At 51.8% G+C, this 25,528-nt stretch overlaps 1 protein-coding gene across 1 annotated transcript in view; it reads left to right on the top strand.

Annotated features, from left to right (window-relative positions):
• The window catches only part of LOC119104198 (murinoglobulin-1-like), a gene marked incomplete at its 3' end in the record, with an annotated part of 33,905 nt that extends 8,377 nt beyond the window's left edge, over window positions 1-25,528 (top strand). Inside the window, 24 exon segments of the mRNA XM_037227868.1 lie at window positions 2,170-2,269; window positions 2,754-2,825; window positions 3,687-3,839; window positions 4,434-4,522; window positions 6,191-6,251; window positions 7,066-7,239; window positions 8,267-8,446; window positions 8,744-8,920; window positions 9,565-9,655; window positions 10,040-10,152; window positions 10,612-10,670; window positions 11,338-11,482; window positions 14,765-14,839; window positions 15,143-15,330; window positions 15,893-15,977; window positions 16,499-16,591; window positions 16,593-16,643; window positions 17,303-17,508; window positions 20,109-20,194; window positions 20,914-21,026; window positions 22,109-22,259; window positions 23,130-23,267; window positions 24,513-24,613; window positions 25,383-25,528. Of these exon segments, the coding sequence (XP_037083763.1) occupies window positions 2,170-2,269; window positions 2,754-2,825; window positions 3,687-3,839; window positions 4,434-4,522; window positions 6,191-6,251; window positions 7,066-7,239; window positions 8,267-8,446; window positions 8,744-8,920; window positions 9,565-9,655; window positions 10,040-10,152; window positions 10,612-10,670; window positions 11,338-11,482; window positions 14,765-14,839; window positions 15,143-15,330; window positions 15,893-15,977; window positions 16,499-16,591; window positions 16,593-16,643; window positions 17,303-17,508; window positions 20,109-20,194; window positions 20,914-21,026; window positions 22,109-22,259; window positions 23,130-23,267; window positions 24,513-24,613; window positions 25,383-25,528 (2,847 nt within the window).

Genomic DNA, 25,528 nt, shown 5'->3' with positions numbered 1-25,528 from the left:
CTTTGCTTCCACTAGTGCTTAAACAAGTAGTTACAGAGTAGTTATGCCAAATAGTTGCAGGCAAACGAGTCACCGCTTTGAAATATGCCTGCCAGGAACCACAGAGGAAATGGTCTAGTATCAAAGACGACACGTTTTCACGACCAATTATCAGAAGGAATCGAGGCAGCACGGGAAGCAGAAACAGTGCTGTGTCACAGGCATTCGGATGTTGGGTCAAACGTGGTGAAACCAAAGCTTGCTCGAAAACATTTAATGTTAGACAATTTGGGGAATGAATGCTGTTGATTTTCTTTCACAGATTGTTCTAACATGGAGGTGGAATACTAGAGACACCTTACCGCGCCTCTAGAATATTTATCAGCCTTTAGAAGTTTGCCTTGAGTGAAAAGTTTTTGTGTACGGGCGCAAAGTATATTCGACTCTCGTGTTCTTGTTCATACATCAGTTGCAAACGGATTGCTGAGTTGTTTTGGGGGATCGTGCTTGAGAAAAAGAGGAGAATGGGGCAAAATAACCCCTGCCTTGAAAAGCACGTTCGAATTGTTGCGTAGCCATTCCCCAACTGCCTCAGGTGTTGTATCAGTTGGAATCGAGCCGCCCTGGTGTGGACCGACATTGTGGCGAGAGTCTCCGGCTGTCTGGTTCTAGATCGTGAGATCAACCCCACGAACCTAACGTTGCGATCCTGGTCGTGGGGACGACTTAGACCGAGGGAACTAACACGCCATGCAATACCATAACACGGCCACCCAATGTCACCTTCATCCCAACGGCGTTTGACATAGGGCATGCAGGCACGACGTGAAACATGTTGCAACATGAGCTGCAACAAACCAGCTGCAACGTGAGCCTCTCAGGCTGGAAAATTGTAATATACCTCGCTCAGTCCGTGGTACCAGCCGAGCTCACCTGTAATGATGGCCAATATTCGTGACGAATGCACGGTACATGGGCTGTGCATTCAGTTTCATAGCCTGCATTGATCATCTCACCACCACATGAGCATGAAAGCTGATAATCTTCTGTACGCAATGATACTGACCCTTACCGCCGGTAAGTGTCATAGCGTCATAGTGTCATATTTGTCAGCATTTCAGAGTGAGCCCAATGAGCCCAAAATTAGGGCTGGCGAAGCCGTGCACAGCGAATGAGATCAGATTCGGATTCATATGTGTGTTCACCAAAGATTCATAACCATGGTGGCCTTTCATCTGGTAAGTCAATGAAACAAAACGTTGAGAATAAATGCATATGGATGCCGGTAACAAAGCACACCATGTGCAACACGCATCTGCGGCCCTCTTCGCATACTCCGTTTTTTGTTTTCTGTAGACCGGGACGCTATATAACAGCCATCAGGTCGGTGCACTCGCTCCTGCCACACGTGTCCCGCCAAATCACGCGTCTCCTGCCAAATTACACGTGCCACGCCAAAAAGTCCTCGCACAAATGGGTGTTAATAACGTACACATTGAGCATTGCGAGAGGTTTCGGGTCAGATTTAACGTCAAAACATTTGAAGTAATCGCGAAGAACAAAAACTATAGACCCCTATGTGCACCCCTGTGACCTCAGGTCACAGCCATGCGTCGTAACTGTGACCTACGAAGTGCCGTATAATGGCCGACATTGATCAGACATATCTGAACGTAAAATTCGGTGGACGTACTCCTCCGAAATGCGTCAACACGGTTCTCGGCGAGCGTTCTCGAATCGCCACGCTCGCCGTAATGACAACGCCGTGTATCCGGAGGAGAGCTTTGTCATTTGCACTGCAGCCAAGCTGTGCCGCAAGACAACCGCTGCGCTCTCCTTACGCGTCGAATAGATCCAGGTTTACCCCGCTACCGGTGTGCAGCTCTGCGCAGTGATGCTAGGTAATGAAAGCGGGAAAATCCGCCAGCCCGATCTGAAGCTCGCTGGTCTGGGAGTTTGAAATCGGGGAGTCTGAAACATTCTTGGGGAATAAACTTGTGCTTGCAGAATGCTTGCACGTGGGTTTCGAAATGTATTTGGTAACGGTGTGTTTCGCTGACTTAGCTAAAGCTGATGACCTGTTGCACCGAATGGAAATACATCTGGCTTCGTTTCTCGACGCATGTGATCCACCAGGAATGCGTTGCATAAACTTGACGAGATGACGAACGCTGACCTTGCTTACCGCAGGTACACGTTCGGTCAGCCGCTGATTGGAGCCACCGTGACGGTGAACGTCACGAACAGTCGCAACCGTGACGGCTCCGTCAGTGTTAGTGACACTCTTTCGGTGAGTCGGTGACACTCTCTCGGTGAGTCAGTGACAGTCTCAGGCCGTGGCACCCTTACAAGTGACAGTGACATCTTGACGTGGCGTCAGAGTTACGGGATCACGGCCGTGGCGCATTGGGTGGTGTCATTAACCCATCGCCGGCGTCAGACAGGTGGGGCGCGACTCAGTCGAGTGTGATCTATAAACGCAATCAGAACCGCACCCACGAGATGTTTTGCTGCTCAGTACCCTTTGGTGCTTAAAGCGGGTATCGAAGGATACATGGAACCTCTGCATGGAACCTCTACATTCGAAGATATCCAGGATATATGCATATACATATATATATATATACATATATATATATATATATATATATATATATATATATATATATATATGTATACATATATGCGTGCTTATGTTGTTACAGACAAGGTAGGCTGCGGTCTTTCTGTTCATACAAACAGACGAGGCACATTGCCGTGTTTTTTTTTTACAGACGGACGAGACAGGCTGCGCATCGTCTGATCTGATTGTGGATGAACTGTTCTCTGGCTTTGGCTCCACAGCTGTAAGTAATCTTGCACTTGTGCTGTTTGGGGCACGTGTGTGTGTGACACACACACACACATACACACACAAACACACACACACACACACACACACACACACACACACAAACACACACACACACACATACACACACAAACACACACACACACACACACACACAAACACACACACACACACACACACACACACACACACAAACACACACACACACACACACACACACACACACACACACACACACACACACACACACACACACACACACACACACACACACACACACATAGAAATACGGTTGCAAGACCGACGGGAGAGATATTCTCAGAGAGCCTCAGGAGGGTCGCATTGACCCTCACCCATCCCTAACAGGGCGAGGGTTCAGAGGGTTGAAAAAGTGTGGGACTGATCAGAAGTTTGGTAGGGTAAGAGAAGCGTGGGTCTGTTTGGCCCCCGTTACAAACGCCAGTGACCACCCAGTAGCTGTCTGTCCGGGTGGCTGTTGTTCTAGAGTGATCTTTAAAAAATGGTCAAGCAGTTCTCAAACGCAAATACCCTCAGTGCTGTGTTGCTGGGCCACGGATTTTTGTTGTTATCCGTAGCCGTGCCGTGCCATATAAATGCATGCATCTGGGCGACGTTTGACGGTGCCAAACTATCGTTAAGTATAGTGAGTCTTCCTTTCTAGGATAGAGATTCCTTTCTAACAAGCGTTGGATATTTTCGTTGGATCACACATTGATAGGAAACAATTATCTTTGGACGGCAACTTTCTGGTGATAATCAATGCCCGCCTCTAACATGGTACACGTGCACCTTATCCGTCAGTTCAATATCTTTTGTGTGACCCGCTTGACCTCAGCTCAGCATCAACGCCACTGTGGAGGAGTTTGGCACGGGTCTCAGCCAATCAAAGATCAGATCAGTGCGCAGAGACATCTTCAGATCCAGCTCGGCCTCCGTTCCGGACAACGCACAGCTGTTCATCAAGCCCGGCCTGCCCTACTACGGCCGGGTCAGTTTGGGTTTGTGCGGAGCGCGCTGACGGTCATGAGTCATGCTGCCAGATCCGCGATGGACCTGTGTTGATGGGGAGGGGTGGGGTGGGGTGGGGTGGAGTGGCTGAGCCGTCGCTGGGATGTCCGTGCAGCTCTGGTGATAGCCACCGTAATCACCAATGCTATGCCGAGACAGCCAAATATTTATGGAGTCATGCTCTCGGTTCAGAGGGGTAAGGCCTCACGGGCTTTACGTTTCAGCGACATACACTGTAATTATTCATGTAAATACAGACTCATGACATTGCGCGTTGCACGCTACATCGGATTGTGAAAGGAGCTGTAATATTTCGAATACACCTACCGAGGATTAAATTGATTTCGGTGTATGGAAGTGAAAGCTGCTCTATGCGCGTCAGGTACCGTTAACTGCTCACTGTATGGTAAATAAAAATATTTCCTCGGTGTGCCATAATATCTCAGCAGATATTTCGAGGTCAATGGTATTAAATACGCAATGCGAAGCATATTTGGATATGACTTGTTCGCAAACAGCATGCTATCCTTAGAGCATTGCGACGATGCAACGAAATGTGATCGCTCCATTCCAGCTCCACGTCGAAGACAGGGATGGCTCGCCTTTCGCTGAAAAGATCGTGGAGATCTGCTTCAGAGCCAAGTACAAGGAGAGAGCCGCCATGTGAGTATGGTGTTCGTTGTGTTGCGGCTTGCGGGCGCAAGGCTTAGCTGATTTTACGACCGAAGCTTGATCGTCTGTGACAGAATGTGTCTGATGCAACTGCTGAACTAGTTTCTTACTTTGCACACCTTTTTGTCATCCAATTAATTTTTGGCATATACACTTGTGTATCGTAATAGCACGGAGCTCCGGGACCATGGCACAGAGGCTAGGGATGACGGCACTGGACAGTGGAACCATGACACGGAGGCTAGGGACGACGGCACTGGACAGCGGGACCATGACACAGAGGCTAGGGGCGACGGCACTGGACAGCGGGACCATGACACGGAGGCTAAGGACGACGGCACTGGACAGCGAGACCGTGACACGGAGGCGAAGGATGACGGCACTGGACAGCGGGACCATGACACGGAGGCTAGGGACGACGGCACTGGACAGCGGGACCATGACACGGAGGCTAAGGACGACGGCACTGGACAGCGAGACCATGACACGGAGGCGAAGGATGACGGCACTGGACAGCGGGACCATGACACGGAGGCTAGGGACGACGGCACTGGACAGCGGGACCATGACACGGAGGCTAGGGACGACGGCACCGGACAGCGGGATCATGACACGGAAGCTAGGGACGACGGCACCGGACAGCGGGGCCATGACACGGAGGCGAGGGATGACGGCACTCGACAGAGGCGAGGGATGACGGCACTGGACAGTGGGACCATGACACGGAGGCGAAGGATGACGGCACTGGACAGCGGGACCATAGCACAGAGGCGAGGGGCAACGGCACTGGACGGAGGGACCATGACACAGAGGCGGGGGACGACGACACTGGACAGAGGGACCATGACACGGAGGCGAGGGATGACGGCACTGGACAGCGGGACCATGACACGGAGGCGAAGGATGACGGCACTGGACAGCGGGACCATAGCACAGAGGCGAGGGGCAACGGCACTGGACGGAGGGACCATGACACAGAGGCGGGGGACGACGACACTGGACAGAGGGACCATGACACGGAGGCGAGGGATGACGGCACCGGACAGCGAGACCATAACACGGAGGCGAGGGATGACGGCACTGGACAGCGGGGCCATGAGACGGAGGCGAGGGATGACGGCACTGGACAGCGAGACCATGACACGGAGGCGAGGGATGACGGCACTGGACAGCGGGGCCATGAGACGGAGGCGAGGGATGACGGCACTGGACAGCGAGACCATAACACGGAGGCGAGGGATGACGGCACTGGACAGCGGGACCATGACACGGAGGCGAGGGATGACGACACTGGACAGCGGGACCATGACACGGAGGCGAGGGATGACGACACTGGACAGCGGGACCATGACACGGAGGCGAGGGACGACGACACTGGGCAGAGGGACCATGGCACAGAGGCGAGGGACGACGGCACCGGACAGCGAGACCATAACCGGAGGCGAGGGATGACGGCACTTGACAGCGGGACCATGACACGGCGGCGAGTGCGACGGCGCGGGACAGCGGGACTACGACACGAGGTCGCGAGACATTGGGACGGGACCACGGAGCCGTCAGGTGATACCAAGACGCCTCATGGGATATTCCCAGTCTTTGTCCAAACAGAGATGTACGAGAAGGGATATGTGTTTCACGCTGTGTGGCATGTCTTTCCAGACAGAGCGGGGTGGACCCGACGAAGACTCCTGACGATGCCTTGTTTCACGCTTTTAAAAGGGTATGTCGGCTAGGGATAAACATCTGTGAGCCTATAAAGGGCGAGAAGATGCTCTTTTTGGCTTACATTTTGACATATGCGGTCTGTGTTCCGGTAACGTTTTTTATAGTGTTCCAGCGCTATCGGCGGCAATAAACATGGGTGAGACTGGGGAAGTCCGTCATTTCAAATGCCTCTTGATCAAGCCCATTTGAACTGTCCAGATTTGCCTCACACCGTCTCGTCCTGAGGTTTTGTGACCTGCACACCGTCCTGTTCTGGGCTGCTGTGACCTGACTAGGCCTTTATGGACCGATCACGTCTGACCTAGTTAGGTGATCTGCATGACCCTGACATCGCTTTACATCTTCCTCACTTACGCTCACCAGTTCTCTCTTGTCTTACCCTGCCCAGCCACGCCCGCCATAACCTGTCCTGCCCTGCACGCGACCTTGTCTGCTTTTTCTTGCGCTAACCCAACCCTTCTTGCCCTAAAACCTCTGCTCTACCTAGCCTTGACCCCACTCAACCAACATTTCACCGCTTTTCCTCCTTTCACGTTTTCGGTCCCCCATTCAGACACGGCCGAACATGGCTTAAGTCAACCTGGTCTGCCAAACATCGACCTTGACCTTGACGCATCTTCATGTTTGTCTATCTTGCACATCCTACACTGTTTCGTCTTACCCCCGATGCCCCACGCTGCTTAACTCTGGTTGTCATTCCCTGACGTGTCCCATCCAGCCCGCACCTGACTTGACACAGCTGATCTTGTTCTGACCTTACCTGGCCGGCTTGACTGACCCTAAGCCGTCTCACCCGCCCTGCTGGACAGCACTCGGAGCGCGTGCGAACCGAGTTCGGCTACACGCCGCTGATCTGGGAGACGGAGGATCCGAAGCGGCTCTCGACGGCCCTCCAGTGCCGCAGCTTCACCACTGACAGCCAGGGCCGCGTCGTCTACTTTATCCCGCCGCAAGCGCCGCTCGTAGACAGCGTTGATGTCACGGTTAGTAAGGTGTGACGTCACAGGCAATGTGGTGACCACATGTTATCGCGTGACGTCAGGTGACGTCGTGACAGCATCATACATCGAAGCCAGTGCGTTCGCTTGGGGTCGCTATGTTAGCGTCGTTCTGGGGACACGTTTACGTTGGTGTCAGGGTACGTGCGCGATGTCATGGTCAGTCTGCTGAAGTCGGAACCAGTTTTTTAATGTCATGACCGTTAGGTCAGAATCAGTGTGGTATTACTGGAGTCGATGGTCATGCTATGACTGTTGGCGATATCAGTCTAGCGGCACCGTTAGAGTACAGAGAGAGCACCGTTAGAGTCAGAGACAGGGCGGATTGTACAACGAGAGGGACTTCAACAACAGGGCCACTTCTGCGAAGTCATGATCATTTCGGTGACTTCGGGGATACCGAGCACCAAGAGCAGTCTGATGGGATCAGTGAATGACCTGAGGGTTGGTCAGACACCGTTGCCAGCGTGATGAGGGCAGACAAATTGTGTTTACGTCAGAACCAGGGTGGTGGCAACAGAGTTAATGTAGTCACGTCAAAACCATTGTGCGCACACCAGAGCCATTGCAATGACACCAGAGTCAGATTGATGACATCATAGTCGGAGTCAGTCAGAGTCAACACGACGTAAGAGTCAGTTAAATGACATCAGTGATAGTGCGGTGACGTCAGGGTCAGTGTAATGACATCAGTGCCAGTGTGATGACGTCAGAGACAGCACGTGGACGTTGGAACTAATACCATCGCATCTGGGACAGTATGGCCCGATAGCATGACCTGACCTGACAGTATCATGATTTACTCGCGCTGCCAGCGACGTAAGAATCCCCGCATGATTTCAGCGCGAATGGCCTGACGCCGGTGTCGCTATGATGCTACAGGAGCTCGTTTGATGACTTTCAGCTCTATTTGCCGAAGCTCATTAACTGCATCATACAGTTTTACTTCGACGTTAGAGCGTGGCGGCACAGAACATGGCCAGGTCACAACATCGTGTGGTGTCTCCACCAGCTGACCACGCAACACGGCGGCGGAGGCCTCAGACGGCGCCTGGTGAGCTTCTTCTCCCCATCCAACTCCTACCTCACCATCGATGTCCACCTGCTGCCCGACGAGCTGCCATGCCGCGGTGACGTCACCGTCCAGCTGCTGACGTCACTGGAGACGGACGTGCCGCCAATGGTGTACCAGGTACGACACTAACATCATTGGCTGTCGTGATGGCGGAACTGAGCAGACCTCCTCAGATGGTTAGCAGTCCTTGCGTTGAAGAATTCATTTGCGGGACAGCACTCTCTGAGACAGGAGGTCAGCCTCCATGCCATGCCTCTCTCTCTCTCTCCCCTCTCTCTCTCTCTCTCTCTTTCTCTTCCCCTCTCTCTCTCTCTCTCTCTCTCTCTTACACTCTTTCTCGTGTTTGTGAATCGCTTAAAACCCGCCGAGATGGGAGTCACGTGACGTCATCCCCATGACCGCCGTGTTCGGCAGGTGATGGCGCGCAGCCAGATCCTGCAATCAGGCCGGGTGTCCAGCTCGAGCCTGACACTGCCAGTGACTCCGACCATGAGCCCGCAGTTCAAGCTGCTGGTATTCTTCGTGCTGGACTCGGGCGAGGTGGTGAGCGACGCGGTTGTCCTCAAGGTGGAGAAGTGCTTCAACAACCAGGTGCGACAGCGTGCTGAAGTGACAATAGCAACAGATAGCAACAATAGCAACGGATAAATGTGAACAGCCGTTTTGCTGGATAGCCTACGAGTCTCATCATAACACGGCTCCTTTGGAGGAATGTTGGTCCTGATGGTGCACGTGTGATATGTGTTTGTCCTTCTGGTGCACATGTGATATGTGTTGGTCCTGATGGTGCACATGTGATATGTGTTGGTCCTTCTGGTGCACATGTGATATGTGTTGGTCCTTCTGGTGCACATGTGATATGTGTTGGTCCTGATGGTGCACATGTGATATGTGTTGGTCCTGATGGTGCACATGTGATATGTGTTTGTCCTTATGGTGCATTATGTGACAGCCCTGTCAGGCCATGAGTCGTCTCTGGTTCTGAAAGGTTCGGAACCTCAGCATGACACCTAACCCTGACAACGAACTACATTCCCAGCATGTTGCTGCTGTCAAGTGTTGTTGAGCTGTGTATTTAACCAAGCCGACATATGTAACTACTGGGCGCATTGCCTTTAGCACTTCTGGTGAAGAGCAACCACACTGGAAAATGACTGTGGAGGGAGTGGAACCCGGACATCTTGATTCAAAGCCACCGTCTGAGCTATCGGCCACTTACGTTCTGCTGCTGTCAGGTGGACGTCAGCTGGGACAAGCAGACAGCCCGGCCCGGGGAGTCCGCCTCCTTCACCGTCAGCGCCTCGCCCGACTCCGTGTGCGGCGTTAGTGAGTACCCCCCCCCCCCCCCCTCCCTCCTGGTGTCACGTGCTGAGGTCGACGGCCTTTCAGTGTCAGCTGTGTCAGGCGTTCAGAAGGCAGATATGTCCGCAGGTTCCACTGACGGACGTCCGGCTGTTATTTCGTCAAACGGTGCGTTACGCTAGGGCGACAGACCTCATCGTTTGATTGACTCCAGCCTCGTCCGAATAGCAGCGTTTTCTCTCATTTCAACTCTCGCATGCCATTTGCGTTCTCCTACCGTACTCGTCTGCCCTTTAACTGTACGGAGCACGACAGAGCGAGAACGACGGTGTGCTCCCGAGCACCGAACACGAATGGTGGTGTGCTCCCGAGGACCGAACACAGCTAACAGTGTGCTCCCGTCTGCAGGCGCCGTGGACCGGAGCACAGAGCTGCTGGGCACCGGCAACCAGATCACCGTGGATGGCGTGTTTAGCCGACTCTGGCAGTTTGTCTCACAGGCTCATGACACGCCAGTGCAGGTCATCTACCGGGAGGGGACGGGAGGGGACGGGTGGTATTGCCGTCGACTGGAGCACAAGGGGCAGGATATTGGCTTTCAATGGTGACGGCTTTCGTGTCAGTGAGGAAACGAACAGAATAAAACACCGGCGATACTCATCAACATGCGACCTGCTTCGCCCGAGAGCACGGTCGTTTTCTCAGTGAAACAAGGACACGCCTGTTTTGAGCGTGACCGTCAAAGATCAGCCTAACTTGTAAACGGTGTTGTGTCTCCCGACCCCCTTCGCAAACCCGAGCGAGCCGTATTGAACCTCTAAGCTTTGGTGATGTTGAGATGCTGAAACCTTCCGCTGTGCCGTGGAATACGTCAGGGACTGATGCCTGCAGAACTGTAGTAACTGAGTGGATTCGTTCTCGTCTGGTGTTGTGTAAAATCGTGGTGTGCTGACGACGTGGAGCGATGTCGGCCATTTCAGGTGACCACGGAGGACTACTGCCTAAGGCAGCAGAGGAGCCTGGTTCGCACCCTGCAGCAGTAAGTGTGCCTTCAGGCGGGGGAGGGGGGAGGGGGGGCTCCTGGTGCCTTCAGCATACCGGCCACCGCCGCACCGCCGTGCCTTCGTTGGTCACCTTCGGCCCCTGTGGTTTGACGCTTCCAATGCTTACGTGGCTTTCGAGAGCAGTGCGTTGCCCTGTTCCCGATTGCTGTCCTTGTTGCGGCCTCTTCAATAACGCCTGCCGAGGATGAGAGAAATAAGCTGCCAAAGCATGGTGTAGGTACCACCACACTTTACGGGCAGCATAATCCGAACAGTTATTTCTCCAGCATGCACCTCAGTCGCTGCTCTCAAATGTCCTCTACTGCTGGAAAGATTTGAATATTTTAAGCACCTATCGATAGTCAACTGTTATGAATGAACGACGACAAAGTGGGATCAGTTACCTCAAATGGTTCATAAACGTTCCCTCAAATGCCGTAAGGTATTTTGAGTCTGCGAGAGAAAGGGAGGCCAAGATCAACCAGAATTGGAGCACATTTCATCTATTCAACGTCACTCTGAACGGGATGAGGTGGACCACCATCCCCAAGTCCAAATGTACCACCATCCCCAACTCCAAATGCCACTGCCTGTTTCTGCGTGGTCGTACAACTGGTGAAGCGGTGACACCTCCGCAACAGTCGTCTCGCTTCCCGCCGCCAGGAGCGGTGCCTCGAATGAAGAGCTGGGAGCGGACGCCCTGCGATCCTTCCCAAGGCCTGGCAGCACCAGATTCCAGGGATTGGGAGGAAGCGGAGACCCGCCCCGCTTCAGAACCGACCGGCTCGACGCGCTCAAGACATTTGACGTTAGTGCTCAGTAACTAACAGTTGTTCACCTTTTGGACGGCGCATGGAACTGCGGCTGTGATCATTGGATGTCGCAAAATACCCATGCAATCTCGTCCACGCAACTTGTAGTGAGAGAGCAGTGAACCAACAGGTCGATGATCACGACTGCTGCTGAGTCTTTGGTGCCGATAGTCAAGTCATCTTTCTGAGAATGATACTTCCATAGAAAACTGTCCCTTATGTGGGCATTTCTTAAAAGAAGTATCATTCTAGTGAAAACGCGCAAAATTTTCATGAAAACCTTTGAATGAATCAATGAATGAAAGAATGGATGAAGATGTGTATGAATGAATGATTGGAGAATACCTTTAATTGATTTATGAAGGTGTCGCAAATACTTGCGATCGCCTTTACCCTAAGCCAATATGTAAACGATAATTTATCACAGTTTGTGATTATGGTTACATTTTTGGTCCTCCGTGTCAGATACCATGCAGAAAATAGCATATAGACGTAACACGTAGAGCACGTAAAAAATGGCCGTCAGAACGTTTAATGTTTCTCCTTCTTCAAAAGACATCATTTCAGCAAGCTACGAATAGTTTTGACGGCTCCACATTTGATGGCAGGTGCAAGAATTTCGAGTATTTCGCGGTTGATGAGACCTTATTTCACCTTATTAGACCTTAGACCTTATTTCGCGGTTTGCAAGTTGTGGTTCTCAGGTTCAGAGTGTCTCAATCGGTATAAGATCTGCCTTCCACTGGAGAAGTTATGACAAAGTAACTAACGTAGCTACATCATCAATGGACGCAACACGCTTTCAGTTTCGAAGGCTTTCATTTAGTTTTGCCGGTCACAACATATCCTTTGCAAAACTCGGAGGCATCACATCGATCAAGGCCTGATAAATGATCCTGCACTATTGTACAGCTTTTAAGTATGCTATTGGCACAGATAATCTGTGGCTGAGCTTCAGCTCTAGCGATAGCACTAGTATAAGATGACAACACCGAATACACTTTTGCAGGAAACAGCTCAAAACGATCCACCGAAATGATGATCACACTGAGTGTTCTAGGACCCTAGGAATGCTCCCTGGGATCGGGGAGGGCCATCTACCACCTAGCCGGATATCTGGTATGGTCGTTTCCCATAACGATCGGTTCCCAAATGTGAACCCTGCCCCGGCCTGCTTGTCAACAAGAAGAAGACCTGAAGAAGAAGGTGTTCCGGATCGGTATGGAGGATGGGAAGACGGAAGCCGAGGCCGGAGCCGTTCGCAAAGGCGGAGACGGAAGGCGGATATGGGGGAGAAGGGTAAAGAGGGGGAAAAAGAGGAAGAGCAGGAGGAGAAGGAGGAGGAGGAAGAGGAGGAACGTGTTAGGATCCAGCTCGAACAATACGACGTCCTGAAGTCCTTCAGCGAATGGTCGAACAGAGACAAGTTGGTCTGCTGCTTGTCCATGCATCGTCCTGGCCTAAGAACATATGCCCCATTGATAGGCGGCTGTTCAAAGACCAGATCATCCGGTTTAATTTAATCGCTACGCTAAGCCCAATGTCACTTTCCAGAAGTACCGAATAAACCTTGAGGATAAGAACAACCGACTGGTGGTTAAGGTGTTTTGTGCACGGTCACAGCTTTCGGGACAAAGCGGTCAAGACGGAAGCTAGCGCCTTGTTCAGTATATTTCCATCGAACCAAACTGCCGCAGTGAAGTGCACAGTGAGAGGAAAAGAATGTCTGGGAAACCGCGTCTGGGAAACCAGAGGTAAGGGGTTCAATTCCCTGCGGTGTTCGCCCTTACTGCCAGGGTGATAGGCAGGCAACGTCGTAAAACCTCACGAGCTAAGTGCGTCGTAAATCCCAACCGCACACACATCAAGAATGAAAGAGAGGGACGCGGTGTCACGACCCGTCACTAGTACAAGGCAAGAGACAGAAGTAGGTAAGCGGGAAGAGATGGCGACCATGACCCGTGGCTAGTCCAAGGCAAGAGACAGAAGTAGCTCGGCGGGGAGAGATGGCGGGATGACTGTCGTATGGATTAAGTATAGTGTAAAGTAACAACTTCGCACGTTGTGTTTGAAAACAGGTTAGTTGGAAATGCCTTATGCAGGCCACTGGAAATCTGTAAGAACGAATGAATGGGCATCCCGGTTGATGAACGTGTTACATGCTCCATGTTGGGTTATTTTTAGATACCTTCGAAACATTAAAGCACAATAGTGAACATAGTAGTATCTGCACTGAATGGATGTTAACTCTAAAATACTTGCTCCCTTTGGACCTTAAAGCTGAAATATTGTGTTTATGGCAAAATGCTGCAGTTTATGCAGCAATCGAACTGATGTACTCAGTACTACGCCGAAAGGACATGCTATAATGATGTCAAGCAATCATGCTCGTGCCCAGACTAGACGCTGATTTCAAGGAGGGTTGCAGGCGTGAAACTTAGGCACAAGCCGAGCGGAGACCATGGGGCGATGCAGTAGTATATCCTTGAATTAGTCATGAACGAGACACTAGCACTGGGCGCCAAGCCGAACGTAAACATTCCAAGGTTCAAACAAAACTACTGATTGTAGCAATACCAATTTTATCAAGATATCTTATCTTTGCCACAAATTGGTGGTAATTGTGCCTGGTTGCCGCCTAAGCGGTAGCGACATTTGCCACCCAAGTGTGGGGGTTCGCCGTGCAATACAGCAATGTTGAGCGCCAAGTCCACAAGTAGGAGAGGCCATGTCTTAATGTTCGGGCTGCCCGCGACGGCCTATCAGCGGAGCGCCTCTGTCCTGAGCTGTTGCCGGCTCCGTGCGACCTTTTGTGATGTCCTCGGTTACCTTGTGCCTGAATTCGCCTCTGGTTCGTCGACCTCGCGGGATCGACCCGGCACGTCCAACCGGGTGAATCACGCTCCCTTCCCACGCAATGAAAAACACGGTGTTTTCATCTGGGGGAGTCTTGTAATAAAGCGTTGGCAGGGTGTAAGGAAAGCAATAGTCTCGCTTGACATGTTGTTGGGGTGCACTCAGAAATCTATTCTGGCGTTCTCTCCCCCCCCCTCTCTCTCTCTCTCTCTCTCTCTCTCTCTCTCTCTCTCTCTCTCTCTCTCTCTGGTTTAGCAGTCTATCACAGACACGACTGAAGATAAGTTATAAGCGTGTTTCATGACAGGATGTCTTCCGTGCGTATTCCAATATATTTTGATTATGTTCTGGTTCGACACCATCGCCCCTGAGAAGACGCCTGTAAGATAAGGAGCAATCAGTGCCGCCCTTTCTCTCCTCAGGAGACGGGCTTTCTGGTGATGACCAACCTAGCTCTGGAGACGAGACCCTGCTACAAACGCGTGCCGGCCCAGCAGGTACTGGTGGAAGATGTTATATTCCTGCTGGATGTCTCCACCACGGTATCCCCCCCCCCCCCCCAGGGCTCTCCTCCCTGGATTCTGCAGGCTCATAAAGCCATTGCCATCATGGGACATGCGAGAAACAAGTGGAGGCTTTGGTTGAATAATTTTAACTCCGTGATAGATACCGTCGTGTGGTTATGCTCTGAGATTTTTGGATCGAATATAACCCGTTTCATGATGTGTGATTCATATTTGCATGAGCGGCTTTTGCCCGTGACCCTGCCGAACCCCGCTGATCTTGCTGTCACCATCCAGGTGAGAGTCGACTTCATAGAGGAAGACTTGAACTTTCTCGGCTTGTCACGAGCAGATTCCATAGCAGGTATAGCGGGTCCAGCAGGTGCAGTAGGGCTCCCAGCAAGTCCGCCTGAGGCGGCTCCCATAGGGGACCAGGTCCGCGAGTTCTTCCCAGAGGCATTTCTCTTCTCCATCGAGACGCTCGGGTGAGGCGGCAGTCAGGAAGATGCCATATGCGCGGTTGGAGGGCAGGACTCGAGGGAGTTCCTAGCTGTCTTGCGACGCGCGTCGCTGTGACGGTCTGATCGACCTAACCTCTGTGTTTGCTCTAGTTCTGTTTCGGGTGTTCCACGCCGACTATGGCACATCTTTTTTCCTGTCCGCACCACGCACCCGGTTTTGAAGATCCTAGACAAGAATAGGTTCAGGAAGGCGAGGATAAACCAGTAGCTGCAGGGATTCGCCACTAAGCAGAAGCCTATTCTAAATTGCGCCGACAATGGACCGCTCCAGGTGTCAGCTGAACCGCCTCCCTTTTACACACACGCCGCGACCAAGTTTTCTTCAAATATCGCATTATATTCGTGAACGTTTCCTCGACCTACCTAGGGTTCTTCCTCTGTTATCTATGCATGCTGTGCACTCAAGCCCTTCGCCGCCATCTCCCGGCCCCGCATTTGTTTGCGCTCAGATCCACGACCCTATTTGTGTCTTTGGTTGGGTTCTCACGCCATGACCGACCTGCAGCTGACCTTTCTGTGTCATCAGCCCGGAGGGCACCACAGTGCTGACCCAGAAAATGCCCGACACCATCACATCGTGGGTCGGCTCCGCCATCTGCTCCCACCCCCAGGTAAATGAAGAGTTTAGACCCACTAGCATAGGTAGGTAGGAGCTCTCCACCCCAGGTGGCTGAGGATTTCCCGGTTCCAGGTAAGCAAGGAGTGTGAACTCTGGGTAAATGAGAACTTCTTAGCCAGAGATACCTGGGGATTTCCCGGCTCCAGCTTGGTGGTGATTTCCCTAGACTTGACCATTGGTTTCCGGCCATGCTCTGTGAAGTTTTCATGGATAAATCAGCATTTTTGTTGCTAAATAGACTCAAGCTGAGGACAATTTCAGGTGCGCAGCACTTGTACATAAATGTGTTCCAGACAGCTGAAGTTTAAATTAATGCTGGTACTCGTTGCATATTGCAATGATCTCCCATGATAAACCTTTCATTGGGTCGGTTCCATGCAAAGAACACACCGATCCAGTCCCGGTTCCTCAACTACATGAGCACTAATGACTTATCTGGCGCATAATTTCCGAGAGCTGAGTGATTGGTATATCTGCTTTTCAATTATACATGACTTCACCGTGTGCTATCAGGACGGGTTCGGTGTCTCCAACAAGTCAGACATCAGGACATTCAAGCCGTTCTTCACGGAGGTCACGCTGCCGTACTCCGTGAAACGCGGAGAAGGTCCTGAACATGCCGTCCACCGTCTTCAACTTCCTCAACTCCAGTCTGTCGGTAAGCCGGTTAACAATGCTCCTCACACTTCTGACCGACTGCAGCATCCGCGCATTACATCAACTACTGATGTGCGTTGAAGTCATTGCAGTGACTTGCATAAATATGGTCAAAGGACCAGTATGCTCGCAGCTTACCGGTGTGCATAAGGCCAAAGTTACACCTGACGCTATATCTATTTGACCGTTTGAATTGCATTCGCAAATGTTTTGCGGCGCATTTGCCGACATTCCATTTCCACACGCCCGCTTCGAACACAGCACGCTTTATTTAAGCCACGGTGCGCCTAGTGACAAATTAGGGCGCAGCTCGCTGGACGCAGGCCGCTCGCAAAATGTTACGGTGCATTCCCAAAAGGGAACACATTGCACAGGTGTCAGATAATGCATTACCCCTTCCCAGGCGCTACCCCTTAAGTAAAAACACCCCTATCCAGGGGATCAGTAGTACCCCTCACAGACATCGCAGCACTTTCACTCCACATAATCGGCTCTTCCATCTCAGATGACAGCCAGCTCTTCCTTCAGGCGTTGCATCGTACTCCAGCGTTCAGTTGTAGATGTTGCAGTGAATACCAACACACAAGCTGCCACTTTGCTGTCCAGTTTCCCAGATATTCGCGTACCTTGTCGGCGTACCCTGTACCCTGTTCGCGGCAGGTGTACCTGGAATTGGCGGCGTCGGACGATTACTCACTGGCGGACGAGGTCTCGCCCGCGGGAATTGACCTCTGTGTACCGGCGGGCCGCTCCGAGGTCAGCCACTTTCCGCTGACCTTCACCTCTCTGGGCGAGGTCAACATTACCGTCACGGCCAGACTCCGAGACGGCAACTGTGACCAGCCGAACGCCGTCGGCCCAGGCAGGTGGGTTTGTCATTGTTTTTTGGCCGTGGTCATGGCATCTAATCACTGATTTCGTGTGGTTCACTAGTGCAAACGCATGTCTTCACCACAAGCCCCCCGTGCCGAGGTACCTCTTCCAATCGGAGCTCACCAGCGAGTGGTCAGCGCCGGCCAAATGATCAGTCATCTGAGATTGGTGCATTTGATGTTGGCGCCGGCAAAATTATCGATCATCTGATGTTGGCATCGGCTGAATGATCATTCATCTGATGTTGGCATTGGCCGAATGATTAGTCATCTGATGTTGGCACCGGCAAAATGATCAGACATACGATGTTGGCATTGGCCGAATGATCAGTCATCTGATGTGGCAATACAGTCTTGCGACTGATCGCAGCAGCTAGGATGGATAGAAGTGGGCGAACGCTTGGGAACTAGGTGAAGCATAGTGTCCACAGAGACGGGAGGAGCTGATGCTCGATTTTTACTCTGGACTCGCCTCATGTCGTGATGCAGTTACCATTTTGTGGAAAAAAACTTGTGGCTTTAAATTTTGCATATTTAATAATGTTGCACATATATCTTTTAGTGTTTTTTCAGAGGCAGGGGATGAGTGCAGTTTTCTTACACCGATTGTAAAAAAGATCCGCGTGCACGATGACCAATACACATCAACTATTGAAAGTGCACTCTTCAACAAGATGAAATGGTCTTAACCAGCTGGTGTTATTGCCGCCATTAATTTGCGTTCACAAAGAACGCAGTATCAATAAATATGGACATAGCTGTAACCTCTGGCGGACTAGCTGGTCATCGGCTGATCGTGGGGTGGTGAGTCCCGTTTGACTGCCGATGTTTCCTGTACGACCGTCACTGTTCTTCACGCCTCCAGAAGAATGGTTTGCCGTCATCACCACTGACTATTTTTTCCAGACCCAGGCCCTGTGTCCCACTCTACCCGCTTCTAACTTCTCCGATGGCACCGGCTTCCCTTGGCTATCAGACATTTTCAGCCCTCTTGCACGCCTTAGACGTTTTCTTCCGTGACAGGTGCCCGTTACGTGAGAGCCCCGAGAAACGCCTTAATGTCTTATTCCTACAGCAAGGACGCGATCAGGTCCTCTCACCGCAATCACTCTTTCCACGGCAATGGTTTTTGTTGAATGTATGTGGTTCGGTAAGCCTGCTTGCCGAACGCTATCCATTAAAGGCCGCACACCGTGCTCATCGGTGGTCCGGTATTTACACGTGCCCTGGGGCGTCCCGGCACATCTGACCGCTCGCCGGTCAGACGCGCGTTGGTCCAATCTCATCCAGTGAGCGACGTCTAAGGAGAGCACGGGTTTCGGAGCTGAATAACCAGTTGTAACGCTAGCCACCCAGCAAATGGGCTCGGATGAGAGGGAACTACGTCCATGGAGAAACGTGTCCGACTTCGCTCATGTTTTGCCTTCACAGTTAATCGATTCTGGCCGCCCTCGGTTTTTGCTTTCCGGTGACTTTTCTCTCTCGCTTCATCCTCAAAGTCTAGTTTATTTTCTACAACCTATTCTGCATCTTAGGCATTTAATACAGTGCTACGCGCAGCTTGAGCGCAGTCGATCTGTAGCTGATCATGGCGTCCTGCAAGGACGCGGTGACATATATCACGGCCTCGTTAAATTGGCACCGCGGACCGCACGTAAGCGCCATGCCATCAGCGTTTACATTGCATGTTCACGCGCTACACTTTGGTATGGTACAAGGGAGGGGCTGTGCTACAAACCACTCGATGTCTTCGAGGTCTGGGGGAAAGATGTCGGACTTGTGATCAAGTGGCACCGGGGACGAGTCCCACAGCGGGCGCAGAGCAGAGCGGGAGCATGGTTTGGCCCGACTGAAAGGAACAAATCAGCTGGCAACCGGCCAACGAGGGTCAACCCGGGCTCGGGGAGATGGACAGCGTCCAGCGGCACGTGAAAACTTCCGCACTCCTGCCTGACCAAAGGGAGGAGGCAAAGTTATCCGTTCATCTGGACATTACAACTTGGGTGCTGGGTCTAGGTTACAGGCAACAAAACTGGGAAAGGCAGATAAAAGGGGCACAACATTGCCTTAATCATGACTCACTTTACTAAAACGAGCAAATGCTGACCCCAAGTTTCAATCAGACTAGTGCTTGACGCCTCAAAGTTCCTTGACCATCCCACATCGCTGACGCTTACATCCTAATGGCGGACTTGGCCCCGTATTTCTTGTTGTGTCCATCTGATGATTTGAGCTTTGATTTTGTTCATGTCAGATCTTTTGACAACCTTGCCTGTCGCTTCTTGATTTTAGAGGTGAGCACACACTGTAGTGTCGCATCATAATGTGGTCCTGCGTCCTCCCGGGATGGAGATACTAAATCCTCGCCCGTCATACCAATTTTGGAAACGGGTTTCTACTCCTGGCTGCAAAGAAAGGGAGAGGGAGTGGAGAGGCGTGCAAAGACATTCGTTTCTTCTTTTTCGCAACGGGTTGGCATAAACATGACGAACATGCATGTAAACGTTATCTAAACAAGGTGTCAAAACCTCCAGCCACTGCGTGCTACATATTGTTAGCAGCGCAAAGACTTCACCTCCTGCTGTGACCGACAGCGACACGGTCATCCGTCCGCTAGTGATCAAGCCCGAGGGATTCCCGCAGGAGGAGACGACGTCGCGGTTCGTGTGCCTGGACCGGGGTGAGTCTTGACTTCTTTAAGAGAGTCGACTGTACGCAGGCACCGGTTTAGTCCAGCGAACTCACACGGCCAACGACGGGCCTTCGCGCGTGCGTGTGCATGTGCACGGTTGGGACACAACGAACTGCCCCCTCTCGTAGCTGAAATATTACAAAACCAAATGTAAGGGAGCACGAAAAACTGTATGTTTCTAGGTAATGCCACTCATATGTATTCACGTTTTGTCAGTTAGCGTCTATCATTGCAGCACAAAACTGCCACCCGGAGTAATTCTGATTCAGGGCGAACACCAACATGCGCGGTTTCACGCTTTCACCGGGGGCGTGTTTTCCGACAAAATTGCCGAGTGTATCCGCCGCATACCGTTACGCTACGTATGTGTTTGGTAAACAGCACTATCACCGACCGAAGGTCTTTTGCGTCTTGATATAGATAGATAGATAGATAGATAGATATTATGGATATATATATATATATATATATATATATATGCATCTATATCTATATATCTATATATATATATATATATATATATATATATATATATATATATATATATTCCAGTTTCTCTGTTCTAACAAAACAAGTGTTTCACCTGCTCGACTACTGGCTCCAATGAGGACGAGCCTGATGTAGATCGCCCAACTGCGCCTCAGTCCACGACCCGGCCCGACCTCGACCTGTTATGACCTGACCCTGACCTGCTTCCGATGTGTCAGGAGCCGAGCCTCACGTGGAGCGGATCCCGATGGTGGCTCCTGAAGGCCTGGTGCCGGATTCTGAGCGGGCCTATTTCTCCGTAGTGGGGGATCTGCTCGGACCTTCATACGACGTGAGTCCGTCCCGGATGCACCTCTGATGAGGAGATCCTCTTTTGACCCATGACAGCCACAGGTGTTGAAAAGGCGCGACAAACGAGTCAGGAATGAGACGAATAAATGCGAGCTTGTTACAAGTGTCAAGTCCATCATGATTGTGTACCCTGCTAATACTCTGGCCATTCTTCGAAATAACGTGCCGTCCTTTGTTTTTGTAGCTAACGTGTGCATCAAAATTTAAAAAGTAAACTGGAAAAGTGCGGGAAAGGTTGTATATAGTTAACAGTGCAATTAAGTGATTCCCTAGTATTGTGAGGCCGCAAAACACGCCCGTCTGCTGCGCGCCCTCCGTCAATATCAAAGCATCAGCGTCCCAAAGTCGCAAAAAACAAAACAAGAGCTGCAAAACATGGCCCAAACCGAGCACTTATCAATCCGGCGTTGGAGAGAAGCGAGATTGACACACGTGGACATGTGGAAAGAATGGACAGCTATCAGCGTGAGAGTGCGGGCCGACGTGTGCAAGCAGAACGCACGCGTTCCGTTGCAGGCCACGGAGCAGCGATGAATATGACAACATGCCATGTTGTCATATTCGACCAACGGAGCACGTAAAGACGCGGAGCCAACGGCTCTTGGTGTTGACTTTTGCGTGGCAAACAAACCACTAAGCATTTATGGCAGGGACCGACCCATAGCCAATCAACATCAGCAACGACCACTGCCATCGATATTTCATTCAAAGGAACATTTCCATGAAACAAGCCAAGTTTAAATGAACTTCTCAAAACTGTCTTTTGGTTTTGGTCGACCGTTGGTCTCCAAGATCTCTTCGGAGAAAAACGCAATATCATCTTACAGCTTTATTGACCGTATATCAGACGTCCCATAAACTTAACTAGAATGCAGATTATCTCGCGAACCACTGCACATTGGCAAACGTGGCATCCAGTACGAAATTCACTGCGTTTCATGTTTTAGAAATTAACCGTGGGATGACGTTTCCCTCTCACCCATTCTTCGACCACAAATAGTAACTGAGGAAGCTGTTTCGCTGGCTTGCCAATATGCGGCAACCACCTGCCGTGACCGTCAGAACCTGGGTCGCCTGTTGGACATCCCGACCGGTGGAGGAGAGACCAACATGTTGGCCTTCGTACCGTACATCCACGTGAGGGCGTACCTGGAGCAAACCGGACTGCTGACTCGCCGGGACCGGGACCGGACCACCAACGGCATGAGACAAGGTGAGACAGAGATCTGGAGCACACCGGACTGCTGACTCGCCGGGACCGGGACCGGACCACCAACGGCATGAGACAAGGTGAGACAGAGATCTGGAGCACACCGGACTGCTGACTCGCCGGGATCGGGACCGGACCACCAACGACATGCGACGAGGTGGGGCGGAGGCCTAGACCACCCTGTCAATCTCACGTGCCGGAACCCGACTCGGACAACAAACAACAGGGGAGAATATGATACTGGGGACACTGTGATATGGGTAATATGATACTGCGGACACTGTGATAAAGGGTAATATCAATTCGGAAACCACGATTTGCGTGAGGTGTATACGTACTGGAGCAGGACCATGCCATCATAAGGGTGTGGAGGTTAAACATGCTGGAATATTAGCAACGACATCTTGAACATGGTGAGCATGACTGAGAAATATGCCGAAGCCCATGCAGCAACGCAGTGGGACAAAACATGTTTACAATGCGGGGGAATAATGACAAGGGTGCAGACATGGGCCATCACCGTGCCAGCTCCCTTTCCAAACGTGCAACAGATGTGACGACAGTTGCAACTACGGGAAGTTATCATCTCTTTCGGTTTCTAAACGGTGAACATCACTGGCAGACAAAAACTAAAAGCGAGTCTCGAGTTTTGGGCGAGGAGATCATCGGGACCAATAAATTGAGATGGGATGGCAAAGAGGAAGCCGCGTCGGCGGTTGTCCCGTATAGCCTGTAAAGACTCTCGCTTACACCCCCAGGGAGCCAGATCCAGTGGCAATACCGGGACTCTTTTGACCTTGCGTGTCACCCCAAGATACTAGGTCCAGTCACGGTACACTCATCCACCAGTGGCATCCTTTCGCTGCACTCCAGGGTACCAGTCACAGCTGCGGTACAGACGCCGGGACGGCTCGTACTCCTCGTTCGGCAGGGACGACCGGGAAGCCTCGCTGTGGCTCACCGCTTTCGTCGTCAAATCGTTCAAGGAAGCGTCCGAGTACATCGACATCGGTAGGTGTCTCTCGTCACGGTACCACATGGTTGCGCGGTACTTGTCAGAGTACCACACAGTTGCGCGGCACCCGTCACGGTACCAGCGCCATTGTGCAGCACTCGCCATGGTACCAGCGTCATTGTGCAGCACTCGTCAAGGTAGCAGCGTCATTGTGCAGCACTCGTCACTGGTGCCAGCGTCATTGTGCAGCACTCGTCATGGTGCCAGCGTCATTGTGCAGCACTCGTCAAGTAGCAGCGTCATTGTGCAGCACTCGTCACGGTGCCAGCGTCATTGTGCAGCACTCGTCATGGACCAGCGTCAGCGGCATTGTGCAGCACTCGTCATGGTGCCCGCGTCATTGTGCAGCACGCGTCCACATAGCATCGTCATTGTGCAGCACTCGTCACGGTAGCGGCGTCATTGTGCACCACTCGTCATGGTGCCAGCGTCATTGTGCAGCACTCGTCATGGTACCACCGTGAGAAGAATCGAGCACACTCCCGGCGTCTTTGATGTGTGCTCCGGTCTTGGCATTCGTGTATTGATGTACCTATTTTAGAAAGGAACATCATCACATGACATCAGCGACAGTCTAAGCTCTCATCAGTGCGGTGCTGGACTACGATCAGAGATGCTTGAAGTCCGTTGAATGACCTTGGTATGAGATGCTCTTATGCCTTTAACTCTGAAGAGCCTTAGCCAGCCAGTTCGGTATAACTCCACGGCTGTGTTTATCACGCCCTTGCGAGAAGTTAACCAACACGGGTGAGAGCGGAATGGCGAAGCAGCAACAGATCAGTGACTGCTTTCTTCCACTGGTTGACTTTATATATCCCCTGAACCCCTGAACAAAGGCACCGTCTGGTGTCCTTGCTCAGACTAGAAGCTGGCCAATATCGCTGATAGACAGGTGCTGCGGCAGCAGTAGAGTAACGTCTGACTCCATCCACGACCTAACTATACTGTACTTTATCCTCACAACGTTGCTGGCCAGACGAGGAGTCGTCAGTGGTCAGCAACTGATGGGGCTGCAGCAGCAGGGCGACTTCGCACCACATTGATGGCGCTGCTGACCATAACCTGCTTGTCATGATGAGGAGTAAGCCGATGCCAGTGAGGGACGGCTGACGTAAAGATGAACTAACGTCTGCTTCTCTCCACTAGATAGCCTTAAAATCCCCACCCAGCCGGGAAGTCGTGGGAGTGAGAGACGGCGGGTGCAGCTTCTCTTCACGAGCTAACCACTTTCTTCATATCAGACAAGGAGTCGACCAAGGAAAGTGTGAGCTGGTTGGTGCAGCAACAGCAGGATGACGGCTGCTTCCCTCTCCTCGGCAGCGTCATTCACAAAGAGTTAAAGGCAAGTGACGCTGCGTCGTGCTGGCGGAACGGGAAGCCGCGCCTCAGCATCCACCGCCTCGCGCTGGGAAACCGCCCATTAGAATGCCCCGGCCTCACGTCAGGAAACAGCCCTCTGGAATCCCTCAGCCTCCTGTCGGCGATGCGGGTCAGGGAACTCAGGGCTCTCAGGCTGGTCGTGGGGCGACGGAAAGAAGATAGACGTCATCAGACATACATGGTAGCAGCCTCACATTCACTGGGGTGCTACGGAAGACTAGGGACTTCTAGCCTCGCAGCCCTCGTGCCACACTCCTAGTAACATGGAAGCTGGACAGCGGGACCCTCACCCCACACCGCCGGCCTGAACCGGTCAGGATGCGGGCGGCCCACCTCTGCCCTCACCAGCACATCCCCGCACCGGCGCAGCGGCATAGATCAGACGGACGCTGGGACTCCATGCGGAGAGCGCCACACATCGGGCTCAACGCGCAAGATGCGGGCCTTATCTTTCCCAATGCTTTCTTGATTATTTATCATTTCATTTTGTATTTCATTTCATATTTTTATCATTTCATTATTACATTTATTGTAAGCTTTTTATTTATTTATTTCAAATGCTTTGCACAGCTTTCATGGGCACTGTGCTGAAATCACCAGTTCGGATCACGATATAAGTCACCGGTGGATCGTCTTCGGTGTAACGGTGAAAAATATCACGGATGTCGTCAACATTGGCGACCGGTCTGACACAGAGATGTCAGTATAACGCCGACATGTTCACTCGCCAGGGCGGCACGGAGCGGGGCGGTCCGGCCGCCCTGACGGCGTTCGTCATGCTCGCCATCGGAACCAACAACAGCAGCAGCGTGGAGAGAGGCTTCACCTGCCTGGAGCGGGGCATCAGTCTGACCAAGAAGACGCTGTATGCCGAGGT

This window comes from Pollicipes pollicipes, unplaced genomic scaffold (assembly GCF_011947565.3).
Source record: "Pollicipes pollicipes isolate AB1234 unplaced genomic scaffold, Ppol_2.1 Scaffold_6052;HRSCAF=7182_pilon_pilon_pilon, whole genome shotgun sequence".
Taxonomy (NCBI): Eukaryota; Metazoa; Arthropoda; class Thecostraca; order Pollicipedomorpha; family Pollicipedidae; genus Pollicipes; species Pollicipes pollicipes.
Note: the sequence above shows the minus strand (reverse complement) of the source record. Positions and strands in the feature narration are given on the sequence as shown.